The sequence below is a fragment of the Myotis myotis genome, unplaced genomic scaffold, assembly GCF_014108235.1.
Source record: "Myotis myotis isolate mMyoMyo1 unplaced genomic scaffold, mMyoMyo1.p scaffold_m19_p_2, whole genome shotgun sequence".
Taxonomy (NCBI): Eukaryota; Metazoa; Chordata; class Mammalia; order Chiroptera; family Vespertilionidae; genus Myotis; species Myotis myotis.
This window is the reverse complement of record NW_023416324.1, coordinates 158,222,135-158,242,694: the sequence shown is the minus strand read 5'-3', so window position 1 is coordinate 158,242,694 and position 20,560 is coordinate 158,222,135. Positions and strand designations below refer to the sequence as shown.

Here is a 20,560-nt window from a genome sequence, read left to right as displayed (position 1 = left end):
CTTTTCTTAGGCCTTATGAATATTGCTTCACCTCAGTGCAAAAATGAGAGGGTGCCTTAGAGGTCCAACTTGGAAAATAAATACTGATTTTAAGAGTATTTAGCAGTTTAATGATAGGAAGAAGGTTTGGACTAAAAGGTTTCAGGTTTTGGAAAACGCACAAAATGCCATTTATTAATTAAACTATTTCTTATAAGCCATTTGATTGAAGTTTTTTCTTTTTTTGTATTTTAAAAACAGGTCAGCATGGTTGATATTACCACGCTCAACAAGAGCAACTCTTCTGCTGAAGAAAGTGGACAAGATGTCCAAGAGAACACATTTTTTCAGAAACATAAAGAACTGTCAGTTTTACTGTTGGAAATGAAAGAAGCTCAAGAGGAGATTGCATTTCTTAAGTTGCAGCTCCAGGGCAAAAGGGCTGAGGGGGACCCTGAGGTCCTTGACCAGAAAGAATTGAAACAGATGGAAAGTGAAGGAAAACCTTCAGTTGCAATGAAAATATTACTTGAAGATACAGGGCAACATTTTCTTCCAATATCAAATGAAGAGAGCAGTCTTCCAGCAATTGAAAAAAAAGAGATGAGCTCTGAACATCAAAATAGAATATCTGAGAAAATATCTTTAAATGACACTGGAATTGAATTGAAATCAACAAAACAGTATGATGCTGATAATCCCCCTTGTGCTGTACCAGGCATTTGTCAGTGTCACCAGGATGAATTGGAAACACTGAAAAGTCAAATTTTGGAGCTCAAGATTAGCTTCCATAAAGCAGAAGAAACATATGGGAAAAATTTAGATGAGAAAGCTAAGGAAATAAGCAATTTAACTCAGTTGGTTGAGGAGTTTAAGAAAAATGCTGAAGACTCCAACAGTGCATTGACTGCTTTGTCTGAAGAAAGAGACCAGCTTCTCTCTCAGGTGAAAGAACTGAGTGTAGTAACAGAGCTGAGGGCTCAGGTAAAACAACTGGAAGTGAGCCTTGCAGAAGCAGAAAGGCAAAGAAGACTTGACTATGAAAGTCTAACTCATCACAACTTGCTTACTGAACAGATCCACAGTCTCAGCATAGAAGCCAAATCTAAAGATGTGAAAATTGAAGTTTTACAGAATGAACTGGATGGTGTACAACTTCAGCTTTCTGAGCAGAGTACATTGATAAAAAACCTACAAAGCCAGCTACAGAAGAAGGAATGTGAGGTGCTTGAGGGGGCAGAACGTCTGAGGGATATCACAGATAAGATGGAAGAACTTTCACAAGCTCTTTCACAGAAGGAACTTGAAATAGCAAAAATGGATCAACTCTTACTGGAGAAAAAGAGAGATGTGGAAACCCTTCGACAAACCATTGAAGAGAAGGACCAGCAAGTGACAGAAATAAGCTTTAGTATGACTGAGAAAATGGTTCAGCTTAATGAAGAGAAGTTTTCTCTTGGGGTTGAAATTAAGACTCTTAAAGAACAGCTGAATTTATTATCCAGAGCTGAAGAGTCAAAAAAAGAGCAAGTAGAAGATAAAGAAGTTGTTTCTGGTCTTAAGCAGACTTTTGATGAGTTTAGTCCAGCAGGACTAATAAGTAAAGAAGAACTTCAGCATGAATTAGACTTTGTAAAGAAAGAAAGTGAGCAGAGAAAGAGAAAGCTCCAGGCAGCTCTTATTAACAGAAAGGAACTTCTACAAAGAGTCAGTAGATTAGAAGAGGAATTGGCCAAAGTGAAAGATGAATCTAGAAAAGAAGTCCCATTCAGTGAGAATGAGAGGAGAGAAATGGAGAAAGATAAAGAAAATAAAGAAGACTCAGAAAAATGTGTAACTTCTAAGTGCCACGAAATAGAAATTTCTTTAAAACAGACAATATCTGAGAAAGAATTAGAACTAGAGCATTTAAGGAAGGATTTGGAAGAAAAGGCAGCAGTTGAAGAAGAGTTACAGGCTCTCATCAAACAGATGAATCAGAACTTCCAAGATAAGGTAAACCAAATAGATTTGCTCCAAGCAGAAATCATTGAAAACCAAGCAATTATTCAAAAGTTAACCACAGGTAACAAGGATGCAGGTGATGGAGGCTCAGCAGAACCTGTAAAAGAAACAGTTGTGAGCAGTCCACCTGGTGCAGGTGGTGGTGAACACTGGAAACCAGAACTGGAAGAAAAGATACTGGACCTTGAAAAAGAAAAGGAACAACTTCAGAAGAAGCTACAGGAAGTGTTAACCTCTCGCAAGGTGATTCTTAAAAAGGCACAGGAGAAAGAAAGACATCTTAGGGAGGAGCTAAAGCAACAGAAAGATGACTATAATCGCTTGCAAGAACAGTTTAATGAGCAAAGCAGAGAAAATGAGAACATTGGAGACCAGCTAAAGCAACTCCAGATTCAAATAAGGGAATCTGTAGACAAAAAACTCCCAGGCACTGACCAGCAGGAACCAGGTTCTCCTGCTCAAGGTTTAGAAAAACATTTATTCAAAGCCATTGAGCAGCAACCTGCTGAACCTATTTTAGAATCTGAATTGTGCCCAGATTGGCCTTCTCATCCCGGAGATGCAAATGCTCTGCAGGACAATACTTCTGTTGCCCAGATTAAGACCCAGCTCAAAGAAATAGAGGCTGAGAAAGAAGAGTTAGAATTGAGGGTTAGTTCTACAACAAGTGAACTTACGAAAAAATCAGAAGAGGTATTTCAATTACAGGAGCAGATAAATAAACAGAGTTTTGAAATCCAAAATCTGAAAACAGCATCCCATGAAGCTGAAGCCCACACTGAAAGCCTGAAGCAGAAATTAGAAAGCAGTCAACTAGAGATTGCTGGATTAGAACGTTTAAGAGAATTACAGCCTCAACTAGATGAATTGCAAGAACTCATAGGCAAAAAGGAAGAAGAAGTTAGGTACCTTTCTGGACAGCTTAATGAAAAAGAAGCAGCTCTAACTAAAGTACAGACAGAGATAATAGAACAAGAGGATTTAATTAAGGCTCTGCATACACAGCTGGAAATGCAAGCCAAAGAACATGATGAAAAGATAAAGCAGTTACAGGTGGAACTTTGTGAAATGAAGCAAAAACCAGAAGAGACTGGAGAAGAAAGTAAAGCAAAACAAATACATAGGAAACTGCAAGCTGCCCTCATTTCCCGAAAAGAAGCACTAAAAGAAAACAAAGGTCTCCAAGAGGAGTTGTCTTTGGCCAAAGATACCATTGAACATCTCACTAAGTCTCTGGCAGATTTGGAAAACCAAGTTTCTGCTCAAAACCAAGAAAAAGATACATTCTTAGGAAACTTAGCTCTTCTTCAGGAAGAAAGAGACAAACTTATTACTGAAATGGACAGATCTTTAATGGAAAATCAAAGTCTCAATGGTTCTTGTGAAAGTCTAAAATTAGCTTTGGAGGGTCTTACTGAAGACAAAGAAAACCTAATGAAGGAAATTGAATCTTTGAAATGTTCTAAGATGGCAGAAAGTGCCGAGTGGCAAGAGAAACACAAAGAGTTACAAAAAGAATATGAAATTCTTCTGCAGTCCTATGAGAATGTTAGTAATGAGGCAGAAAGGATTCAGCATGTGTTGGAAACTGTGAGGCTAGAGAAACAAGAACTATATGGTAGGCTACGAAGCACAGAAACAAACAAGAAAGAGCTGGAAAAGCAATTGCAGGAAGCTCAACAGGAAATGGAAGAAATGAAAGAAAAGATGAGGAAGTTTGCTAAATCTAAACAGCAAAAGATCCTAGAGTTGGAAGAAGAGAATGACCGGCTTCGAGCAGAGGCACACCCTGCAGGAGGTACATCTAAAGATTGTATGGAAGAACTTCTTTCTTCCAATTCCAACATGAAGGAGGAGCTAGAAAGGGTCAAAACAGACTATAAAACCCTTTCTAAGGAGTTTGAGGCTTTAATGACTGAGAAAGACTCTCTGAATGAAGAGATTCAAGATTTAAAGCACAAGATAGAAGATAATGTATCCAAACAAGTTAGTCTAGAGGCCCCTGAGACATCTGTTAACCAGATGCATATCATTGAAGAGACTGCAAGCCAGTCTCTCCCAAGTGAGGCTAATGAGGAAAACTCTTCAAGTAGGAGTACAAGGCCTGAATATTCAGAATCTATTCTACCAGACACCAGTGCCAATCTTGGTACAAGTGAGAATGTCAGCTCACATGATGAAATTAATAACTACCTACAGCAGATTGATCAGCTCAAAGAAAGAATTGCTGAATTGGAGGAGGAGGAACAAAAAGAAAAGGAATTTAACCAGACTTTAGAAAATGAGAGAAATGCTTTACTGAGTCAGATATCAGCAAAGGATGGTGAACTAAAAGTGCTTCAGGAAGAAGTAACCAAAATAAATCTTTTAAATCAGCAAATTCAAGAAGAACTTGCCAGAGTTACCAAGCTCAAAGAGATAGCAGAAGAAGAGAAAGATGATTTGGAAGAGAGGCTTATGAATCAATTAGCAGAACTTAATGGAAGCATCGGGAATTATTATCAGGATGTTACAGATGCCCAAATGAAAAATGAGCAACTAGAATCTGAAATGCAGAACCTTAAAAAGTGTATGAGTGAGTTGGAAGAAGAAAAGCAGCAGTTAGTCAAGGAGAAAACTCAGGTGGAATCAGAAATCCGAAAAGAATATTTGGAGAAAATACAAGGTGCTCAGAAAGGACCTAGTAATAAAAGCCATGCAAAGGAACTTCAGGAACTGTTAAAAGAAAAACAACAAGAAGTAAAGCAGCTACAGAAGGATTGCATCAGGTACCAGGAGAAAATTAGTGCTCTGGAGCGAACCGTTAAGGCCCTAGAATTTGTTCAAACTGAGTCCCAAAAAGATTTGGAAATAACCAAAGAAAATTTGGCTCAATCCAAGGAACACCGCAAGAAGGCAGAAACAGAATTAGCTAGCTTCAGAGTACTGCTAGATGACACTCAAAGTGAAGCGGCAAGGGTCCTAGCAGACAATCTCAAGTTGAAAAAGGAACTTCAATCAAACAAAGAATCAATTAAAAGCCAAATGAAACAAAAGGATGAAGATCTTGAGAGAAGACTGGAACAGGTAGAAGAGAAACATCTGAAAGAGAAGAAGAATATGCAAGAGAAACTGGATGCTTTGAGTAGAGAAAAAGGCCACTTGGAAGAGACATTTGGAGAGATTCAGATTACTTTGAACAAGAAAGACAAGGAAGTAAAACAACTTCAGGAAAACTTGGATAGTACTGTGGCCCAGCTTGCAGCTTTCACTAAGAGCATGTCTTCCCTCCAGGATGATCGTGACAGGGTAATAGATGAAGCTAAGAAGTGGGAGATGAAGTTCAGTGATGCTATTCAAACTAAAGAAGAAGAAATTAGACTCAAAGAGGAGAATTGCAGTGTTCTAAAGGATCAACTTAGGCAGATGTCCATCCATATGGAGGAATTGAAGATCAACATTTCCAGGTAAATTAATTTTTTTTTGTCTTCCAAAGGTAATTAAAGGCTAAAAAAGTCTATTTAATATGGGGTTGACTTTGGCTTAAATTCCACCAGAACAGATGTATTCTCTCTTATCTCTCCCCCCTTTCTCTCTCTCTCTCTCTCTCTCTCTCTCTCTCTCTCTCTCTCTCTCCCTCCCTCCCTCCCTCCCTTCCTCCCTCCCTTCTAAAAATGCCTTTGTGCTACAGCTGTATTAACATGAAAAATTCATGTCTGTCTGCTTCTCTTCCCATCTTTCTGTTGAGAGATCTCCTATATTTCTCCCTTTCGTTCATATCCTTCATTTCCACTACTCAAGATTTATACCACGGTACTCCCAAATCATTGCCTTAGCTTCCCAATCATATGATACTCTCTTTTCTCTTCCTCATATTCCACATCAGTTCATACCACATATGTGTGTTACAGTCGTTTTCTTCAAACTCTAATTTTTTTAAAAAATATATTTTATTGATTTTTTACAGAGAGGAAGGGAGAGAGAGAGAGAGTTAGAAACATCGATGAGAGAGAAACATCGATCAGCTGCCTCCTGCAGATCTCCTACTGGGGATGTGCCCGCAACACAGGTACATGCCCTTGCCCGGAATCGAACCCGGGACCTTTCAGTCCGCAGGCCGACGCTCTATCCACTGAGCCAAACCAGTTTCGGCCAGACTCTAATTTTATATCACTTTTCAAACTCAAGAACTAACAATATCCGCCACGCTTCATACTCTTCCACTTTTAATAGTATCCTTCTGCTAATTGTCTCTCACACAAAGAGTATTTTTAAAAAAATATATATTTTATTGATTTGTTTACAGAGAGGAAGGGAGAGGGATAGAGAGTTAGAAACATCGATGAGAGAGAAACATCGATCAGCTGCCTCCTGCACAACCCCTATTGGGGATGTGCCCGCAACCAAGGTACATGCCCTTGACCGGAATCGAACCTGGGACCCTTGAGTCCGCAGGCTGACTCTCTGTCCACTGAGCCAAACCAGTTAGGGCAAGAGTATTTTTTAAGGGGCCAGCCATTAGCTTTTCTAGAGCAAAGTAAAGCAAAATAGTAGAAAGTATTACTTTTCTAAAGTGTCTAAAACCATGTCACTAAATAAGCAACATACTTTGGAATTTATAATTTAAATGTGTGTTTTTAAAATATATTTGTATTGATTTCAGAGAGGAAGGGAAAGGGAGAGAGAGAAACATCAACGATGAGAGAGAATCATTGATTGGCTGCCTCCTGCATGCTCCACCACTGGGGATTGAGCCCACAACCTGGGCATGTGCCCAGACTGGGAATCAAACTTTGACCTCCTGCTTCATAGGTTAATGCTCAACCATTGAATCTTGCTGGCCAGGCTAGAGATTATAATTTAAATACCTGAATCATGCAGTGCAATATACCTTTAATACAGTAATACAGAGTATTTGGTAGAACTAATATCTTTTCATTAAAATGATGAACACCTTCAATTATGAATACTCATTTGTAGATTTGAGTATATGTTGTCATATGTGTTTTTTAGGCATCAAGTAGTTCTTCCCTTAAATCTTTAATTTATGACCTTTTCTCTTCTTTTTCTAGACTTGAACATGACAGGCAGATTTGGGAGTCCAAAGCCCAGACAGAGATCCAACTTCAGCAGAAAGTGCGGGATACTCTGCAGGGGGAAAACAAAGAACTTCTGTCCCAGTTGGAAGAGACGCAGCATCTATATCACAATTCTCAGAATGAATTAGCTAAATTAGAATCAGAACTTAAGATTCTCAGAGACCAGTGGACTGATTTAAATAATTCTTTAGAAAAATGTAAAGAAAATAATGAAAATTTGGAAGGGATTGTAAAGCAGCAAGAGGCTGATATCCAAAATTATAAGTTCAGTTATGAACAGCTAGAGACTGATCTTCAGTCCTCCAGACAACTGACCAGTAGGCTGCACGAAGAAATAAACATGAAAGAGCAGAAGATTATAAGCCTGCTTTCTGCCAAGGAACAGGCAATCCAAGAAGCTGTTGCTGAACTGCATCAGCAGTATGATAAAGAAATTAAAGAAATGGAAAAGCTGCTGACCCAGGAGGAAGAGGAGAATATTGTCTTAGAAGAAGAAAACCAGAAAGCTGTTGTCAAAACCAATCAGCTGATTGAAACACTGAAGTCTATCAAGAAGGAAAACATGCAGCGGAAGGCTCAGTTGAATTCCTTCGTTAAATCTATGTCTTCTCTCCAGGACGACCGAGACCGCATAGTATGTGACTACCAAAAACTGGAAGAGCGACATCTCTCTGTAATCTTAGAAAAAGACCAACTCATCCAAGAGGCTGCTGCTGAGAATAATAAGCTTAAGGAAGAAATGCGATGCTTGAGAAGTCATATGGATGATCTTAATTCTGAAAATGCCAAGCTAGATGCAGAACTGATCCAGTACAGAGAAGACCTGAACCAAGTGATATCAAGCAAGGACTACCAGCAAAAACAACTCATTGACGCTCAAGTTCAGCAGAATAAGGAGCTGAAAAATGAGTATGCTAAATTAGAAGAAAAACTGAAGGAGTCTGAGGAAGCAAAGGAGGAACTGCAGAGGTCCTCTGTTGCCCTACAGGAGGAGAAACAAGATTTATCTAAAGAGGTTGAGAGCTTGAAAGTATCTATATCCCAACTAAAGAGAGAATTGACAGCCTTGCAAGAAGAAGGCACTTTAGGATTATTTCAGGTCCAATTAAAAGTAAAAGAAGAAGAGGTACAGAGGTTAAGTACTACCCTTTCCTCCTGTCAAAATAGAGTTACAGAACTGGAAGAGGAATTGGTTCATGTTCAGATGGAAGCTGCCAAGAAAGTAGGTGAAATTGAAGATAAAATGAAGAAGAAATTAAAGCATCTTCATCATGATGCAGGAATAATGCGGAATGAGACGGAAACAGCAGAAGAGAGGGTGGCAGAGCTAGCAAGAGATCTGGTGGAGATGGAACAGAAATTACTCATGGTCACCAAAGAAAATAAAGATCTCACAGCACAAATCCAGTCTTTTGGAAGGTCTATGAGTTCCCTACAAAATAGTAGAGACCATGCCAATGAAGAGCTTGATGAACTGAAAAGGAAATATGATGCCAGTCTGAAGGAATTGGCACAGATGAAAGAACAGGGACACTTAAGCAGAGAGAGAGATGTACTTGTTTCTAAAGCTGCCTTTCCAGTGAATTCCACTGAGGATGACAGCTTGCCTCACCTTGAGAAACTTAACCAACAGCTTCAATCCAAAGATGAGCAACTGCTTCACTTGTCCTCAAAACTAGAAGTTTCTTACAACCAAGTGCAGTCCTTTTCCAAGGCTGTAGTCAGTCTACAGAATGAAAGAGATCACCTGTTGAATGAATTGGAAAAATTCCGCAAGACAGAGGAAGGAAAGCAGAGGTCTGCAGCCCAGCCTGCAACCAGCCCAGCTGAAGTACAAAGTTTAAAAAAGGCTATGTCATCACTCCAGAATGACAGAGACCGACTAGTGAGTGTGTAGTTTTCTCTTTCTGATCCTTGAGAGTTTTTGAATCTTTCTTTAAATTTAAATTTCTAAAGAAAAAAACACAATTATTTTACATATTATTTGGGCACTGAGGGGCAGTGTTATATATATCCCACAGGTTCTGTTTGGTCTTAGAGAGAAACAGAAACATTATTTAAATTACTTTAAACCTGTCATTACCATTTTTTTTAAATTACAAATTTCCTTGGCATAAAACTCTCGATGGGTTATAAAACGTCTAAGAAATGGAGAGCTATTTTATATCTTTTATACATACAACACACATGTAAATGTTTCTAGAATTTGTCTAGAATAAATAAATGACTAGTAAAGTTTTATTTGCAGACTGAACCATTTACTCACTTTCCTGTCATACCTAACCTTTTTCAATCAGAGTGCAAGTAAGGAGGATTTCTAATTCTAAATTCTGCTGCTGTTAGTAAGAGCCAGTAGTTAATCTTTTATTCTGAAAAATTCCAGGTCATCAAGATTCAGAGGCAAAACTGGAACTGTATGAGCCAAGCCAGGTTGTCCAGGGGATTCTACTTTGTGGCATTACTAGCTTCACTTTCTTGACAGTTTCTTAACTCTGTCAAGCCCATGTACTTAGGCCAAATAGGAAGTAAAAGCTTTAAAAAGGCTAGATTTTTCCATTTTAAAAAGTGACCCGTGACAGAATCTGAAAGTTCTAGTTTTTAAGATTAGCTTTAGTGAAAAGATCATTCTCTTAACTGTAAAGTCTTACGCAGTTTTTTTTTCTTTGTAGGCAACGTGTTCATTCATATTGCATTAATATCCAGTATTTATAGACAGTTTTTTTGCTTTTTGTTCTCTGAACAAAGCCTCCCACCCTTCAGCAGTGGCTTTGACATCAACACAATTTATGTATATTTGTTTATATTTTTAATATAGTTTGAGTTCAGCTGACTTTGTCCTAGGAGCTTGATCTTTTATCATTGCTTTCAGAATGTAGATGCAAAAAAGTTTTTTATCAGGGCAGTATATACCTCAAAGCTATAATTGATACCACCCAGGTGTTAATTATCTTCTAAATCAAAATCTTTTTTCTGGAAGCTGTCAGGATAGATTCTGAATTAATTCTTTCATTCATTGAATTGCTTTACAATTCTTATCTATTATAAACACTAGAGACTAACCTTTGTATCTCTCAGCACTAGTTCCTCATTGTTATCTGCTGGATATTTACAAGCCAAGCTGGCTTTTAAAAAAATTTCCATGTTTCTATATTCATAGTAATACGTATTCCTTTGTTCCCTAAGGCTCATAACTGTACGATTTTATTTCATTTAGTCATCGAGGTCTATAATTTCTTTATTCATAATATGACTTAAATTTTTCTTTTTCCTTTCTACCATCAACATGTTAGGATAAGTCCTTAATACCTTATCTTTAAACTGTTGTAACATTGCTGCTCCAAATTTGTCACCTCTTGAGTATATTGTATATACCACTGCTGACTAAATATTTCTGAAACTACTTTGTTGTTACTGCCCTACTCAAAAACCTGTAAAAGTTGTGCTATCTCGAGATGAGGCTTATAATTCAAATCTCTTAGTCTGACACTTATGACCCTATAATTTGTCCTTTTCTTTCTTTTAGTCTTCCCTTTTACTGTTTCCCTACATATACTCTTCATTCCAACCAAACTGATCTACTCATTATGCAGTAATCATATCTAGTACTTCCTACTTAGCTATATTACCATTCTTTCAACTAAAATGTCCTTTCCATTTTCTTTATTGGGGAAAATATTACCCATTCTTTAAAAGTCACCCTAGAGCTCAAATCCTCTTTGGTTACATTTCCAGATCATTTGATTGTTTATTACCTTCTGTTTTTACTTCCATGACACTTTTCTTTTCATTTGTCCCATAATGCCTTGATTGTGTGTGTTGTGTGTCTATGTGTGTTTAATGTCTGCACACTTATTATTTATTTCCCTGATTAAATTGCAACCTCCTAGTGATATGTGTCACGTCTTAACTTGTTTATATATCCCATGGTCCTTAGCATAGGGGTAGTTAATTAATTTTATGATAGATAATAAGCAGTTGGTGATCATCCCCTATATTTATGGTTGTTCCTGTAAACACTGTTTTCTTCATTTTGTAAAACTATCATGTTAAGGGAGTTAATGGGAGCTTTTGAGACTGAGACATCTGCCATGAAAGAATCATAAAGCCTAGGCAGGTTATAAATCACATGACAGTGTGACTCAGTGGATACCACTACATACATGGTTCACTGACTTGCTGAGGCCTTTCTGCATATTTTGTGAATATATTATCTGTCCCATCAACTCTTCCTTTCCACATATCTTGTTCTCATTCTGTCTCAGGGGTATTGAAGTTTCTAGTTTCTCAATTATTTGGCTGCATGTGGATAAATATGGGAGATACCATATTTCAACCTCTATCCGTTGAAACTTTCAGTCTAGGCCAGCATTTTATCATCTCTGCTTACCTTATTCTCCCTTCCCCTCAGGACCAACCCAGAGATGATTTAGGTCTGAAAGGGACTTCGACTGCTTTGGTTCTCTTCTTTACTTAGTCAAGAGGAAGTTTCCCCAAATAAAGTCTGAGAGTCCAAGTGACAAGAATTAGCCCACGGGATTCTACTGGGACATATTAAACAACTCTGAAAACTTGTATATCTGTCTAAACTTCCTTAGGACTTTTCCCTAAGCAAACTAAGCACTTATACAATTACTACCTAAATAGTAGAGAGCATATCTCTAGAGGTACCTATATATTTGTTTATCTATACCCACTTCATTCTAAAAATGACTTGAGGTAGCATATAAAGATATGAACAGTGTTTCAAGATAATATAATACAGTAACTGGGAAGGAAGAGAAAATGAGGGTAGAAGGAAAAAGAATAAACCAGGAATAAGTTTAATGCTCCAAGGAGATGTCACACTGTCCCATACTCTTTCTTAGAACTATGGGCCACTAGTTGCTCTGACCTTTCTGGCAGTCATCAGAAATAGGATATTAAAAACCATGTGCATGAATGGAATGCTCATATTTTAGGAAAGGGGAAGAAAGAAATACTACTTGTTCAAGATAAGAATAAGAATAGTTATTCTTTAAGTATTGAGGCCTGTAAAAAATGCCTGTTTCCAGAGAAAGAACACTATGAAGTTTTGAAGTATCCTTTACTTCTCTACAGTAAATACATGTTTTACTGTGAAAAATGTTTTACATTTTCTGATGATCTGGTCTATTCCAAGGATAACATTTAGAGTGTCTGGATCACAGGAGTGAGTGGATTGCATAAAGAATATATTTTCCCTTTAAAATAAAACAAAAACATTTTTATTTTAATTTTTGGGTTAAAAAAGTTATATACACATATTTAATAAGTCACTGAATTCTACAGTTTGATCAGAAAAACCAGCAGTAGCACTCCCAACCTGTTTCTCTTTCTCCCAAGGCAATTTGTTATTAGCTAATTATTTTGTGTTTCCTCAGTATCTAAATATGCTTATAATGTATCTTGGCTTTTTATCCTTAGATTAGGTATCAACTTTTCAGTTCTCTTTACTACCTCTACTTCCACTTTAAATACACACACTTTCAATATACAATTCCTTCTCCATTCTCCTGATGTAATTTAATTTTAAGTTTGGTTAAATCAACATTCACAGTTTATATTTTTATGATTATAAATGGTATTAGAGCTGAGACATGTTTTTCCTAGAGTTAATAACTGTGTTTTTGTTAACTTACTTAGTTTTCTTTGTACTTATCAGTGTAATTTAAGCCAAGAGTTACTGCTATTTATTCACATTTTCTCTCAAGATGTTTATTCCTATCAGTTTCATCTTGATGAGAAAATTCTCCAAGAGTCTCTGACTTGCTCTTATATGAACCAGTTGCCTTGTACTCCTAGGACACAGTTTTCATCCTAGAATATCTCCTTTCACCTTTCTCCTCTATTAGATCTTCTGTTTCTTGCATTACATGTCTCTCTTGTCTTGATTTTGTGCCATTATTTTGATGGAATCAATCATCCTGTAGCTCCCTAAGAAAAGATATGTATTGAAAATGTCCCCTACTATGACTGTATTGTTGTCAATCTCTCCATTAAAGTTCTCTAGAAATTTTTGAATATATTTAGGTGCACCTATATTGGGTGCATATATGTTTACCAGGGTTATATCCTCTTGTTGGATCGATCCGTTTAGGATTATGTAGTGACCTTTGTGTCTCTTATGATGGCCTTCATTTTAAAGTCTATTTTGTCGGATATGAGTATTGCTATTCCAGCTTTTTTTTCCCTTTTCCATTTGCATGCAAAATTTTTTCCTATCCCTTCACTTTCATCATATGTGTTTCTTTTGTTTTGAGCTGGGTCTCTTGTAGACAGCATATAGTTGGGTCATGTTTTTGTATCCATTCAGTTACCCTTTGCCTTTTGATTGGAGCATTTAATCCATTTACATTTAGGACTATTATTGAGAGGAACTTATTTATAGCCATTTTAATTCTGTATGGCTAGGTTTCTCTCTGTGTTTCTTCTTTTCAGCAATCCCTTACAGCTATCCCTTCAGCATTCCTTGTAATGCTGGCTTGGTGGTGATGAACTCCTTTAGGCTTTTTGTCTGGGAAGCTCTTTGTTTGACCGTCTATTTTGAATGATAGCCTTGCTGAATATAGTAATCTTGGTTTCAGATTCTTGCTTTCCATTACCTTGAGTACTTCATGCCATTCCCTTCTGGCCTATAGAGTTTCTGATGAGAAATCAGGTGTCAGCCTTATTGGAACTCCTTTGTAGGTAACAGTTTTCTTTTCTCTTACTGCCTTTAAGATTCTCTCTTTGTCTTTAATTTTTGGCATTTTAATTATGATGTGTCTGGGCATGGGTCTGTTTGGATTATGTGTTATGTCATTCTTTATCTCAGACTGTTCTTTTTTCATAGTTACTATATCTTTTTTCATACTGTTGAGCATTTTTACCATCATTACTCTGAACTCTGTTTCAGATAAATTTCATTTTCTCTGCTGCATTTACCTCTTCTTCTGGAGAATTCTGTAGTTCTTTCATTTGGGTATTGTTTCTTTGTCTCCTCATTTTGGTTGTCTGTTTGAGTTTATGACTATGTTTTAGGTAGATACTCTATACCAGTGGTTCTTAACCTTCCTAGTGCCATGACCCTTTAATACAGTTCCTCATGTTGTGGTGACCCCCAATTTCATTGTTACACATTGAACATAATTAAAGCATAGTGATTAATCACAAAAACAATATGTAATTATATATGTGTTTTCCGGTGGTTTTAGGCGACCCCTGTGAAAGGGTCGTTCGACCACCAAATGGGTCATGATCTGTAGATTGAGAACCGCTGCTCTACACCTTTCAATCTCTAGTGCAGGACAGTGTTGAAGGCTGTTTCTGACTAATTGGATCAGGCAAAGACTCTTTATGTTTAAGGGAAGGGTCTCAAAAGCTTATGAGAGGGGCTTACCAACTCCAAGTTTCGTTGCAGGGCAGTCATGCTAATCTTTTTGTGGGTAGTCCCTATGTTGGTGTCTTTAGTTCCTCTTGGGACAGTCATATTTTCTAGAGAAGAGCTTATCATTTTCTGCATGGAAGGTAAAGGCCTGTATGCCAGCACTCTCCAAGCTGAGTAGGGGAAAGGCTTCATGCATTCAGAAAGAATACATTCGTCCTGGCCAGTGTGGCTCAGTTTATTGAGCATGACCCATTTAAGGAGAGGTCCTCATTTTGATTCCTGGTCCAGGCTGATACCCGGGTTTTGGGCTCAATCCCTGGTAGGGGGTGTGCAGGAGGCAGCTGATCGATGTTCCACTCCTGCATTGATGATTTTCTCTCTCTCCCTCTTCCTCTCTCTCTAAAAAATCAATTTTAATTTTTTTTTTAAAAAAGAATATATTCACTTGATCAACCTTGCTTTAGACCAGTGTCCTTACCTTCAGCTGTGTCTGATGTTTCATAGTCCAGAGACACTTCTTTTACCTTCTCCAGAGAGTAAGACTCTAGTTATCTATCAGGGTAACAAAAGTGTGGAGCTGAGGAGGGTACTTAGGGATACAATTGTTTCTTAAGCAGCTTTCATCTAATCCTCCTTATTTCAGCCACCTCCTCCTTATTCCCATCGCCATCTTTTCCAGAGGTACCTGGTGCTGTTAATTCCTGAGCCTTTTGAAGATTCTGCAGAGTAAGTTCTATTGGCTCTTGGCTTTCCCTACTGCTAGCTTAAGATATGGCTTTTCCAGATCTGTTAAGTCATTTACCACTTATGCATCTGCTTTTCAGCTTCCAAAATTAATTCTGTTGCTGCTGACCTCTCTCTTGTTCTTTCTGTTCTTGTGTTTTATGCTTTAAAAAATAATGCCTTTATTGTAGCATTAGTGACTTTCCGAAGTGGGTGAAACAGATGTGTGTTCAAGGCTCCCTCTTTGCCCAGATGTCCTGACATTTTTTCTTACTATCAAGCTTTTAATGAGTATTGGGGATAAAGAGTTTAAAGATATATCTGGAATGTAGAAAGGCAGTTCTGTTAATTAGAGTCAAGTCCATCATTACTGTATCATCATCATCATCATCACCACTAACTGTGTAACACATTAATTTTTTTGTTTCTCATAATCTTATGAGAGGTCCTGTAATTATATTCATTTTATAGGTGATGGAAATTAAGGCTTAGAGGGTGTGAGGAACATGTATAGGATCACAACCTGTGTGGACAGGATAACTGATTCCAAAGCCTAAGTGCCCTTAACCACTGGGCATGGGCATCACTGCCTTCTTCATATCATAGTCATCAGATGAGCTAGAGTAAAGGTTGACATCCATAACCCAGGCACATGGATAAATAAAAAAAAACAGTCTGTGTTTATACTTTTTATTCTAGGGAGTTACCACTCACAAAGAAGCTATCAGTCCCTTATGTCTATCCCCCATCAGAGTTGTAGATCGAGTCAATTTAGGACCTTGGGAGGTGCGGGGGAGTGGGTAGGGGGGGAGGGATAGAAGTTGCAGGAATGATCAGGCCCTGTAGCCTTGATGGCAGCTTCATGGGGTGATTCCCACAAGCCTGGCCGCATGTATTTCACCATTTTAGGGATTCATGCTGCAGTGATACGTCAATGAACTGTTAGGTGCTGATAGTCTGTGTGGTGTCTGACTGACTTAGTAGGGACCTGCTGATGACTTATAGCTGGGTGAATGAGATGTGATGAATCACCCTTTACTTTCCTTTTGGTTAAAGCTGAAGGAACTGAAGAATCTGCAGCAGCAATACTTACAGATTAACCAGGAGATCACTGAGTTACGTCCAGTGAAGGCTCAACTTCAGGAGTATCAAGATAAGACAAAAACATTTCAGATTATGCAAGAAGAGCTCAGGCAGGAGAACCTCTCCTGGCAGCATGAGCTGCATCAGCTCAGGTATGATAATCTCTGCTTTTATACCCTTTTAGTTTTCTTATTTTTTAAAACATTTTATTATGAAATAATTATAGCTATATATAGGAAGTTGCAAAAATAGCACAGAGTTCTCATGTACCCTCCACCCAGTTTCCTCTAATGGTCACATCTTAACTCTAATGCAATATCAACATCAGGAAATTGGCATTGATATGATTCAAAGACCTTATTCATATTTCACCAATTTTACATTCATCTGAGTATTTATATGTGTATAGTTCTGTGTAGTTTTACCATATGTGTAGATTCACATAAGTACCACCACAACTCACATATACAACTGTCCCATCAACACAAATATGTCCCGTATGCCACTAGTTTATAGTTATACTCTTCCCTCTCTCTGCTTCCCACCCTCTCATTCCTAATCTCTGGCCACCAGTAATCTGTCCTCCATCTCTATAATTTTGTCACTCTCAGAATGTTTTATAAGTGGAATTATACAGTATGTAAACTTTTGAAATTAGCTTTTTTCATGCATCATAATGCCCTTGGGCTCCATCAACTTTGTTGAGTGTATCAATAGTTTATTCTTTTACCAACAAATTGTATTCCATGGTATGAATGTATTGCTTTTAGCCATTTACCCGTTGAAGGACATGAGTGTTGTTTCAAAATTTAGCTAATGTAAACAAAGCTGCTATGAACATTTGTATATAGATTTTTATGTGGACAATAAGTTTTCATTTCTCTGAGATAATTTCCCAGGAGTGCAAATGCTAGATTGTATGGTAAGTGTAATTTTTAGTGTTTTAAAAAGCTGCAAAACTATATTCCAGAATGACTGTACCATTTTATATTCCTACCAGCAATACATGAGTGATCCAGCTTCAATATTAAATGCTGCATTCTTGTCAGCATTTGATATTAACAGATATGAAATGTTATTTTAATTTGCATAATAGCTAATAATGTTGAACATCTTATTATGTGCTTATTTGACAGCCATTTGTCCATTTTGGTGAAATGTATATTCATGTTTTTTGCCTATTTTTCTATTTAAGTTGTTAATTTTTTACTCTGGAGTTTTGAGAGTTATTTATATATTCTAGATATAATTTCTTTGTCAGACATGTGGTTTGCAAATATTGTTCCCAGTCTGCAGCTTTCCTTTCATCCTTCTCAACAAGATCTTTTAAATTTGGATTAATATAATTAATTGATTATTTTTCTCTTTATTCAAGAGTCAGCAATTTCTATTGTTCATGTCTTCTTTATATGTTCTATTTCTTTGCTGATGCTTCCTTTATTTTTATTTGTTTCCAGTGTATTAGTAATTGCTTGTTGAAATATTTCTATAATGACTGCTTTACAATCCTTGTCACATAATTCCAACACTGTCATCTCACTGTTGTAATCTGATGGTTTTCTTTTGTCAATCAAGTTGGGATTTCCCTGGTTCTTAGAATGTGACATCCTTGTTTCTTATTATGATGAGTTCAGTTTTGGAAATTATGACTTGGAGTCTTATTTAAATCTGCTTCAGTGGACTTCCACTGATACCACACCAGCAGGGGAAGGGGAACATTGCCACTTTACTGGCAGATGGAGGGTGAAGGCCAATGGGCTCCCCACTCAGCCTCTATTGATAGTTCTAGAGAGAAAGGGTGCCCTGATATTGCCAGGAAGAGGTAGAAGTCTCGTCTCCCCACTTGTACCCCACTGACAGCACAATTAGTTGGGAGGGTTGCCTCGTTACTGTTAGGTGAGAATAGGAATCCGGGCTCCACACACGGCCTCCGTTGATATCACTATGGGGTGTGGAGAAGGTCACTTTTGTTACTGGGCAGTGTCGCAAGTCCAGGCTCCTCACTCGGTCTCCCCTGGCACTGCAGAAAGCGGATTGGGGGAGTGGCACATTGTTACCACTGGGTAGTGCCCGAAGTCCACACTTTGCTCTTGGCCTCTTCTGATACTGCCTCTGCAGGGACAGGGAGGAGCACTTCATTACCTTGTCATGGGAGAGATGGATGTCCAGGTCTCAACTTGTTTTCTCCACTGACACTGCAGTAAGGGTGGGGTCAGTCAGAGAGAGGCACCTCTTTACCACTGGGTGATGGTGACAGTTCAGGGTACATACGGAATTATTCATCTTTCTCTCACAAGTATATTTTTGCTGTGATTATTTCATGTTTTCCTAGGATGGAAAAGAATTCCTGGGAAACTCATGAGAGGAGAATGAAAGAACAGTACCTTATGGCTATTTCAGATAAAGATCAGCAGATCAGTCATCTGCAAAATCTTATGAGGGAATTGAGATCTGCCTCCCAGACTGAGACCCTCAAAGTACAGTACCAAAGGCAGGTGAGTAATTCCAATGCAGATTGCTACTCAGAAGTAACCATTACCCAGGAAGCATCAGCTTCATGCAAGCTAAGTGCCTACCTGTCAGTATTCGGCAAGCCATTTCATGACTTCCTATGGGTTGGACAGGGTTTCTGGAGGGAAGGAATTAAGTGTGAACAAGCTTCATCGCTGTTTGTATCCTGGCAGGCATCCCCAGAGACATCAGCTTCCCTGGAAGGGCCACAAAACCTAGTTTATGAGACAGAACTTCTTAGGACTCAGCTCAATGACAGCTTAAAGGAAATTCACCAAAAGGAATTAAGAATTCAGCAACTGAACAGCAGGGTAAGTCTTTCCTGCTAGACTAGAATTCAGTTTCTTATTTCCATGACTAGAAGCAATAAGGTAAGTAGATGATGATTAAATCTAGGCTCCAGCTATAGCATACCCTAGGGTACAGAAGTTTTACCTTTCTCAGATTAACTTGCCTAAGGTGTTAGGAGGAGTTTGGTCTGAGGTAAATATGACGTACATAGAAAAGCAAGGTGCCTGCCTTATGTAGAAGGTACTTTTAAAATATTGTTAAATTCAACTAATTGACATGAAGAGACTGATAACACTATTTTGGCATAGAAATATACATTTTTAAAAATTTTTCTTTATTTTATATTATTTATTTATTTATTTAGTATATTTTATTGATTTCTTACAGAGAGGAAGGGAGAGGGATAGAGAGTTAGAAACATCAATGAGAAAGAAACATCGATCAGCTGCCTCCCGCACACTCCCTACTGGGTATGTGCCTGCAACCAAGGTACATGCCCTTGACCAGAATTGAACCTGGGACCCTTGAGTCTGCAGGCCAACGCTCTAGCCACTGAGCCAAACAGGTTATGGCATAGAAATATACATTTTAAAAATACTTTTGTTGAGCCCTACCTGGTTTGGCTCAGTGGATAGAACATTGCCCATCAACTGAAGGGTCCCAGGTTCAATTCCAGTGAAAGGCACGTGCCTCCATTGCAGGCTTTATCCTGGCCCAGGACCTTTGAGGAGGCAACCAATCTGTGTGTCTTTTTCACATTGATGTTTCTCTCTGTGTGTTTCTTCTCTCCCTTCCACTCTCTCTAAAAATCAATGGGAAAATATACCCAGGTGAGGATTAACAAAACAAAACAAAATTTTGTCGATCCAAATAAATTGGTAAAATTGCAGACCCTTTGTTGGGGGAATTATGTCGGAGTTTTTAGAGGGGCTCCAGAGAAGCTCCTACCCAGTTCCCCTACCAGCTAGTCAGTTATTTCCAGAAAGTTCTGCCCTTCAAAGTTCTGTAACACTCCCCCCCCCCCCCCCATAAACTAGATCCCGCCTCAACCCTATTATATTTGCTCTCCTGAACATTAGACTGACTCTCTCTCTGGGCATTTATCTTTCTAGGACAATATTTTAAACTGCAATTCAGTGCTATTAGTAGATTATGAAGTCATTTTAGTAGATAGCAAAGATTTTAATGTAAATGTTTTATTGAAGTAAAAAGTACAAAAAAGCACTCAAATCATAAATGGTATGGCCTATTTCCATAAAATGAAGACAGCTGTGTAATCAGCACCCCACTCAAGAGTTAGAACATACCAAATCCCGAAGTCCTTGTGTCCAATTCACTACCACCCCCCCACCCCCTAGAGCTACATGTAAGTGGAATCATGTTTTCTCTTTCATGTTGCTTCATTTATTTTGTGAGATTCATCCATATTGTGTATAATATGATTTTTCGATTCTCATGTATTGCATTGTGGACATATACCATAATTATCCTATTCTACTGTTGAAGA

At 38.0% G+C, this 20,560-nt stretch overlaps 1 protein-coding gene across 9 annotated transcripts in view; it reads left to right on the top strand.

Moving 5' to 3' along the window:
• The window catches only part of GOLGB1 (golgin B1), a 78,998-nt gene that overhangs the window by 48,173 nt on the left and 10,265 nt on the right, over positions 1-20,560 (top strand). For 5 of the 9 annotated variants that reach the window (XR_004973919.1, XR_004973918.1, XM_036348298.1 and 2 more), the window contains 5 exons: positions 241-5,429; positions 7,035-8,946; positions 16,225-16,403; positions 18,584-18,746; positions 18,936-19,073. Coding sequence is in view for 7 of the 9 variants with exons in the window: in XM_036348298.1 (XP_036204191.1) it covers positions 241-5,429; positions 7,035-8,946; positions 16,225-16,403; positions 18,584-18,746; positions 18,936-19,073 (7,581 nt within the window). In the remaining 2 variants the exon portion in view is untranslated. Of the gene's footprint in view, positions 1-240; positions 5,430-7,034; positions 8,947-15,088; positions 15,172-16,224; positions 16,404-18,583; positions 18,747-18,935; positions 19,074-20,560 lie in introns of those variants that run through there. The other 4 variants (XM_036348303.1, XM_036348304.1, XM_036348306.1 and 1 more) reach the window with 3 other exon arrangements.